This window comes from Cajanus cajan, chromosome 1 (assembly GCF_000230855.2).
Source record: "Cajanus cajan strain Asha chromosome 1, NIPB_CcT2T_4, whole genome shotgun sequence".
In the NCBI taxonomy this organism is placed as follows: domain Eukaryota; kingdom Viridiplantae; phylum Streptophyta; class Magnoliopsida; order Fabales; family Fabaceae; genus Cajanus; species Cajanus cajan.
In genome coordinates, this window is record NC_138517.1 from 5,256,806 (window position 1) to 5,265,518 (window position 8,713).

Below are 8,713 nucleotides of genomic sequence, written 5' to 3' on the forward strand. Positions count from 1 at the left end.
TGTTTTATTTCTATTATTTTCAGTCTTTTACGGTTATTTTAAGTGTTTGGTTGTTACTTTGGTTTGATGATGTTTTATTTGACATTGACTTTTCTGTTGGACTTAACTATGATTGCGCGTTCATGTGGGTTGTCAATTAAATCTTTTTGTATTTTCTAAAAAAAAAAAAAAAAAAAAAGGGGCAATTTCATGATTCCAAGTTTTCAATGAACAATGTTTTCTAATCTGGAAGTTACATTGTTGCACAAGTGGTTACAATTTTGGCTTTGATTGTGTGCTTCAAGTTTGTTCAAGTGAAGTTGAAATGATTCTTAAGTTGTTGATGTTAGGGCACTTAACCAAACCGTGTGAGTGAGTGAGCCAAACAGTTAAAATACAATCTTAGAGAGTCATCACTAATTCATGCGGTCAGTTTTGTTTGAGTCTCTCATTAGTTACAGTTATGCTATGCATGAAATTTCTAAGGCAGTTGTTTAATTTAACCAGTAGCCAAAAAAGCCAACCCATGAATCCTTGAACATAAAATCTGACCTTAAACAGAACCCCTAAGCTCGAAATGGAAAACCATGATTGTCCTTAGCCTTGTTGGTAAGAGACATTTTTATGAAACAAGTGGGTTTGAACCAAGTTGGGGGTAGTTTGCATGGAGAGATCATGTGGTTGAAGCTGGATTGTATATCTCTATTACAGTGTATTATTATGTATATCTCTAAAAAAAAAAAAAAAAAAAAAAAAAAAAAAAAAAGTTGAGTTAATTTTGTAATCAAGGTTCCTTGTTAGCATTCCATTAATTTGTGCAATATTTTGAAAGAGAAGGAACCAGTAAGTCATTCAAAGAGGGATGAGGTATAAAGAATCAAGAGAATTCAAGCTAGAGCAAGGATTTGATTAACCATATGAGTGAGAATGTCTCTTGTCAAACAGGCTTTCAGATCAGATTCCCAAAGAAAAACCAAATCTCTGATAGCCAGGCCATGTTACAACCCTCTTAAGTCCTTAGTAATTCATGCTTAGTCTTAACAATAGACTTGTGAGAGACAGGTAACAAATCAGACTTAGCTTGTTTGGTGCATGAAAGGAGAGAAACACTCATCTGCACAATATACTAAGAGAGTTATACACTAGTGAGGAAATTTGAGTGCTCTTAGCTGAAAACAATGGAAGATGATTGGATATTTTCCTTGAGTGTGCTTGAGGTTCACAATGTTTGTCATCAATTGGGTATCAATTGTTGTAGCAATCACTCACTGGATTTTGAAAAATAAGTTCATTGTATTCTGTGAAATCATGAAAAATGTATTGATATAGTTGTTGGGTGAAACTTTTGTATTCACTGGAAAGATGAGTCAGTCATATTATTCTCAACGAAGATTGTTGTTTGAGGACAAACAAATTTCTAAGTTGGGGGTAGTTTGATAAGTGTCTAATTAGCTTGATTTAACATTCATTTGAGACACTTATCTAATAGTTTTTGTGTTGTTATTAATGTTATTTTGATTTATATAGGCATGGAATCAAAGAGATACTCTTGATCAATGTTAGCACATAGAATAGGAAGCCTTTGATCTAATTTTGTGCTTATTTTGTAGGATTTGAAACCTGGAGAAGAATGGCTCAGCCATTTCCAATCCGCTCAGCGGATTTCATCCAGAAACGTGAAGGTGCTCTCTGCTTCCAATCCGCTCAGCGGATACAAGGCGCTCAGCGGATTTGCATCCAGAAACAAATGATACTCTCTGCCACCAATTCGCTCAGCCATCACCATCCGCTCAGCGGATTGGTCCCAGTATGTTTACCGCCTCCAAGGCGCTGAGCGGATTTAAGGCGCTCAGCGCCTAGGTTCCTTCATGGTGAAGAATTCAGGTTTCTTCATGGTGAAGAACTCTCAATCCGCTCAGCCGTTTCGAGGCGCTGAGCGGATTCATATCTCTCTTGCTTACTCTGTTTTCATATATAAGGAAAGAAAGAGAGAGAAAGGTAGACTGACACGAGAGGAAGAAAAAAACAGAGTACTCTGGAGCTCGTGGGAACGCGAATCTTCAAAGGATCTTCTTCTTCTACCTCTCAACTTGTAACTTGGTGATTTCTTGTAATATGGAGAGCTAATCTCTAAGTTTGGGATTGATGTAGTCATCAAACTCCTATGTATTTCTCTTTGATTCATATATATATATGATCTGTTACCCTTTGTTAGTGATTTGTATTCCATTCTTAATGCTTAGATAAACTGATCACTTATCTTTGATTTTGGATTTAGAATTTAGTTGGAAAACATTTTCTGGATCTAGACTTGAGTCAAATCACCTATTATTTTTAAGAGCCAGGGATGGTCTTGATCTTAATAGTTGTAACAAGTTCTGATTCGTAATGCGGAATATTGAACTAAATGAAGTGAGGAATCATTCATTGAGTTGAATATCCCAGAATTTCTTATGCCAAGGGATTGGGTTTGAATGAAAATAGAGAATGCAATAACAATGAGTAATGGAAATTTTAGAAAGAATCAATAGGAATACATAGGAGGGAGATTGATGAAATCAAATCCCAACTGTTTCTTATATCTGTTTTCTTTAAATCAAATTACTCTTTGGTTTCTTGAAGTTGGAAAATCATATATCTCAAATTTGAATATGTGTAACTATTCCAGTTTTAAATTTATAAGCATCAACTAATATAATAGAAATCTAAGTTATCTCACAAGTCCCTGAGGTTCGACAACCTTTTATTTTTACTACAGAGACTTGGGTGCGCTTGCCTATTTAAAAATCTTAACAAGTTTCTTGGCGCCGTTGCCGGGGACTTGTGTCAAGATAGTTGTGATTTCTATTGTACTAGTTGGAGCTTATTGTATATATTGTTTAGTTTTCATTTTGTTGAATATATTCTTTACCTGTTGTTCTAACTTTTCTGTTTAAGTCAGTCTTTGTATGCGAGGAAAAATTCCTGCTGAGCAGCTGTTATTTGATCCAGAGATTGAGAAAACAGCTAGGAAAAATAATAGCAGAAGAAGGCGACAAAGGAAGCTTGAACAGGAGAGACGGGAACAGGAGGGTACTTCCACTTCAGTTTCAGCTCAACACTTTAATTCTGAATCAATGGCTGAAGAAGGACCAGGTGGTCATGGACCTCATCATCAGCCAAGGAGACTCCTTGGAGAATACAATCATCAATTGGGTCCTAGGCACTTTTCCAGTATAGCCAGACCAGCTAAGGGGGTGGAGATGAAACCAGCATTATTATCTCTCATCACTGCCAATCAATTTGCAGGGATGGACCATGAAGATCCCTACACACATCTGTCAACTTTCTATGAGCTTATTGGCACTATGGGCATTCCTGGAGAAGATGAAGAAGCGGTCTACTTGAGATTATTTCCCTTCTCTTTGACAGGAAAAGCGAAGACATGGTTGCAGGCTCATCCAAATCAGAGCCTAACTAGATGCGAGGACGTAGAAAGGAAGTTCTTAGCTAGATTCTTTCCTCCTTCTAGATATATAAGTGCCAAATCAGCAATTGCAACATTTTCTCAAGGCGCTGATGAACCTTTGTGTGAGGCCTGGGAGAGATATAAATCCTTGCTGAGGAAATGCCCAAATCATGGGTTTGATGATGTTGCACAACTCAACATGTTCTGTAATGGGTTAAGGCCTCAAACAAAGATGTTATTGGATGCTTCTGCAGGTGGTTCTATGATGATGAAAGATTCTGAGGAAGCAATCACTATTATTGATGCTTTGGCAGCCAGTGATTACCAAGCTCACCATGACAGGAGCCAGCCTTCCAAACGGGGAATTCTAGAATTGGATACTCAAAATGCAATTCTGGCTCAGAATAAGCTTCTTTCTCAGCAGATGGAAGAGATAAGGAAACAGATGTCCAAACTTCAAGTAGGATCATCTTCACGCTCTCAACAAGTAATGAGATGTGATTTTTGTGCAGGTGATCATCCAAATGGGCAATGTTCTATATCTGAATCAGAACAGGAGGAGGAAGTTAATTATATGAACAATCCAGGAAGGCAAGGGAATTTCTCTGGTAACTATAATCAGAATCAAGGCTGGAGAAATAATCAAAATCAGTACTCTGGGTGGAAACAAGAAGCAGGACCATCACAAAGGCAGCCTCCACAAAAGCCATATCAAAATCAGTCTTCTTATCAGCCAGATAGGTTGTCAAAAATGGAGGATGCTCTTACACAATTTATGCAGGTTTCCACAACTAACCAGAAAAACACTGAAGCGTCTATCAGAAACCTGGAGGTTCAAGTGGGGCAGCTAGCCAAGCAATTGGCAGATCAACAAAGCAAAAATTTTTCAGCTAATACACAAGTCAATCCTAAAGAGCATTGTCAGTCAATTACAACTAGGAGAGGCATTGTGATAGGAAAAGGGATTGGTGATAATTTGAGAGACAATAATGGTGGAGAAGAAGAAAAAAAGAGTGGAGTTGAGTTAGAAAGTGAGAAAGGAGTGGAGTTGAATAATGAGGCTGACAAAAATGAAAAAAATAAAATAGAAAGTCAAAAAAATGAGAGTAGAGATGGAGAGGTGAAGGAGGAGAGTAAGAAGAAAGGGAAAGAAGTTGTTAGGCCTCCTCCTGTGAAGAATTTACCTTACCCACATGCTCCGTCAAAGAAAGACAAGGAACGACAATTTGCAAGGTTCCTTGATATAATCAAGCGGTTACAGATCAACATACCTTTTGCAGAGGCCTTGGAACAAATGCCATCTTATGCAAGGTTTATGAAAGAGCTTCTGACAAAAAAGAGGAAGTTGAGTGAAGATGGAACAGTGGAGCTAGAGGCAGGTTGCAGTGCTATAATTCAGAAGTCACTTCCACAAAAGTCTAGAGACCCAGGGAGTTTTACTTTGCCAGTCACTATTGGCAATGTTTCTGTGGGGAAGGCATTGTTGGACTTAGGAGCCAGTATCAATCTGATGCCTTTGTCTATGTTACAGAGGATAGGCCAAGTAGAGGTGAGACCTACCAGGATGACCCTGCAGCTGGCTGATAGATCCATAAAGTATCCTCATGGTATTGTTGAAGACCTCTTGGTGAAAGTTGATAAGTTTTGGTTCCCAGTTGATTTTGTTATCATGGATATGGAGGAAGATTCTGAAGTTCCTCTTATTTTAGGACGACCATTCATGAAGACAGCCAAGGTCATTATTGATGTTGATGATGGCAAACTCAAGGTTAGAGTTCAGGATGATGAAGTGAATTTTAATGTATTTGAAGCCATGAAACATCCAAGTGATAAGTCAGGCTGCTTCAGAGTGGATGTGATTGATGAGCTGTGTATGGAAGCTCAAAAGTCATTCTCAGTAGCTACACCATTAGAGAAAGCACTGGTTAATGCAGTCAGTGAAATCAATGAGGAGGATGAAAAAGAAATACAGAAGTGTTTGGAAGAGCTGGACAAAGCAAAGGAAATTTCTCCTAGTTCAACAAGTGTTCAAGATTTAAACAAGGAGGAAAAGTTTCAACCTCAGAAATTAGAGTTGAAGCAATTGCCAAGCCATCTCAAGTATGTCTTTCTTGAAGCAAATGGTGGCAAACCAGTTATAATCAATAGTTCCCTATCTGTTGAGGAGGAAAAGAAGCTAATTGAAGTTCTGAAGGCTAATGAAGGAGCTATCGGTTGGACGCTGTCAGACTTGAAAGGTATTAGCCCTTCATATTGTATGCACCGGATCTTGATGGAACAGGATTATAGGCCTGTAGCACAACCTCAAAGGCGCCTCAATCCAACAATGAAGGAGGTGGTCAGAAAAGAGGTGATTAAGTTGCTTGAAGCTGGCATGATTTACCCTATCTCCGATAGTGCATGGGTTAGTCCTGTTCAGGTGGTTCCTAAGAAGGGAGGTATGACGGTCGTGGTGAATGATAAGAATGAATTGATCCCTACACGGACAGTCACTGGTTGGCGGATGTGTATTGATTACCGGAAACTAAACCAGGCCACAAGGAAGGATCATTTCCCATTACCCTTCATGGACCAGATGTTAGAAAGGTTGGCAGGTAAGGCATACTACTGTTTTTTGGATGGTTATTCTGGTTATAATCAGATAGCAGTGGATCCGGAGGACCAAGAAAAGACAGCATTTACATGTCCTTTTGGTGTGTTTGCATATAGGAAAATGCCATTTGGATTATGTAACGCACCAGCCACATTTCAAAGGTGCATGTTGGCCATCTTTTCTGATCTTGTTGAGAAGTGTATTGAGATTTTCATGGATGATTTTTCTGTGTTTGGAGCATCATTTGATACATGTTTAGAGAATCTCAACACTGTACTGAGGCGGTGTGTTGAAACTAATTTGGTGCTTAATTGGGAGAAATGTCATTTTATGGTGACTGAAGGAATAGTGCTTGGCCACAAGATCTCTGAGAAAGGTATCGAGGTGGATCCAGCTAAAGTGGAAGTCATCTCTAAGCTTCCTCCACCAACAAATGTAAAAGGGATTCGAAGCTTTCTTGGACATGCTGGATTCTATAGGCGTTTCATCCAAGATTTCTCAAAGATCGCCAAACCGCTTAGCAATCTCCTTGTTAAAGATGTTAAATTTAATTTTGATGATAATTGCTTGGCTGCTTTCTCACTTTTGAAACAAAAACTGTGTTCGGCACCCATAATCACTAGTCCGGATTGGAATTTTGGTTTTGAATTAATGTGTGATGCGAGTGATTATGCAGTAGGTGCTGTACTAGGACAAAGGAAAAACAAAATTTTTCATGCCATACATTATGCGAGTAAAGTTTTGAATGAAACTCAAATGAATTATGCAACCACAGAAAAAGAATTACTTGCAATAGTGTATGCACTTGAAAAATTTCGTTCTTATTTGATTGGCTCAAAAATTACTGTGTTTACTGACCATGCAGCAATCAAGTATTTGTTAACTAAATCTGATTCCAAGCCAAGGTTAATAAGATGGATTTTATTGTTACAGGAATTTGATTTAGAGATAAAGGACAAGAAAGGCTGTGAAAACCAAATTGCAGACCACCTTTCCAGATTGGAAAATGATGAGGTGACCATACTTGAAAGTGCAATCTATGAAGAATTTCCAGATGAAAAATTATTCTTGGTGCAGGAACGACCTTGGTTTGCCGATATGGCAAATTTTAAAGCAGCCGGGGTCATTCCAGAAGATTTTAATTGGCAGCAAAGAAAGAAATTCTTAAAGGATTCTACTTATTATGTGTGGGATGATCCTTATTTATTTAAGATTGGTGCTGATGGTTTGTTAAGAAGGTGTGTTTCAGGTACAGAGGTCAAGGATATCTTGTGGCACTGTCACAATTCACCCTATGGAGGTCACTACAATGGAGATCGCACAGCAGCGAAGATTCTCCAGTCTGGATTCTACTGGCCTACTATCTTTAAGGATTCTCATGAACATTGCAAGAATTGTGATAAATGTCAGAGAACTGGTGGAATTTCCAAAAGGCATGAGTTACCATTGCAAAATATTCTTGAAATCGAAGTGTTTGACTGCTGGGGAATTGACTTTGTAGGACCACTTCCTTCCTCTTATTCCAATGAGTACATTCTGGTTGCTGTGGACTATGTTTCTAAATGGGTGGAAGCTTTAGCAACTCAGAAGGCTGATGCACGAACGGTGATCAAGTTCTTGAAGAAAAACATCTTTACTCGATTTGGAACACCGAGAGTGCTCATTAGTGATGGTGGTTCTCATTTCTGTAACACACAGCTGAAGAATGTGTTGCAGCACTATGGTGTGAGACACAAGGTAGCTACACCTTACCATCCCCAGACGAATGGACAGGCAGAGGTTTCCAATAGGGAGTTGAAGAAAATTTTAGAAAAGACTGTAGCCAGTTCAAGAAAAAATTGGTCTTTGAAATTGGATGACACATTGTGGGCTTACAGGACAGCATACAAAACTCCAATTGGACTTTCTCCATTTCAGCTTGTCTATGGGAAAGCCTGTCATCTTCCAGTTGAGTTGGAGCATAAGGCCTATTGGGCATTGAAAGCATTGAATTTTGATTTGAAAGCTGCAGGTGAAAAGAGAAAGCTCCAGTTACATGAGCTTGAAGAGATGCGGTTACAAGCCTATGAATCATCACGGATTTATAAAAGCAAGGTCAAGTCTTATCATGATAGAAAAATTATCCAGAGAAACTTCCAACCAGGTCAACAGGTGTTATTGTTCAATTCCAGGTTGAGATTATTCCCTGGAAAACTCAAGTCCAAATGGTCAGGCCCTTTTGTCATCAAATCAGTTAAGCCATATGGGGCAGTAGAATTGGAAGAACCAAACTCTGGAAGATCTTGGATGGTGAATGGCCAAAGAATTAAGCCATACTTGGGTGGTGATATTGAGCAACTCACCAATGTCACTCATCTCATTGATCCATGACTTCAAGAAGTGTCAAGCTAATGACAATAAAGAAGCGCTTGCTGGGAGGCAACCCAGACGTTATGTTTTTAAAAGTGGTTTGATTATTTAGTATTGCATGTTTAATTTCATATGTGTGATGTTTTAGGGAGTGAGTTTAGAATTTAATGCTTAAAATAAATTCAAGAATATTGTGTTAGATTATGCATTTTCTTTGATGTTCAATGTGTGTTTGTTTTGATGGAGTAAAGGAAGAATATTAAGGAATTTGGGATCAAAACTGAGCTAGAATAAGAATTGTATAATTTCTGATCCAGGACTCAGTGGCTCAGCCCCTCTGAGTG

The 8,713-nt window shown here is 38.5% G+C and overlaps 1 protein-coding gene across 1 annotated transcript; it reads left to right on the plus strand.

The window, feature by feature from the left end:
* The first annotated feature begins 2,927 nt into the window (after positions 1 to 2,927).
* On the plus strand, positions 2,928 to 8,507 carry LOC145955905 (uncharacterized). The gene has a single exon (XM_083071344.1). It carries the CDS (start codon positions 2,928 to 2,930, stop codon positions 8,388 to 8,390), a length of 5,463 nt encoding a protein of 1,820 aa, XP_082927470.1. The 3' UTR covers positions 8,391 to 8,507.
* Positions 8,508 to 8,713: the final 206 nt, after the last annotated feature.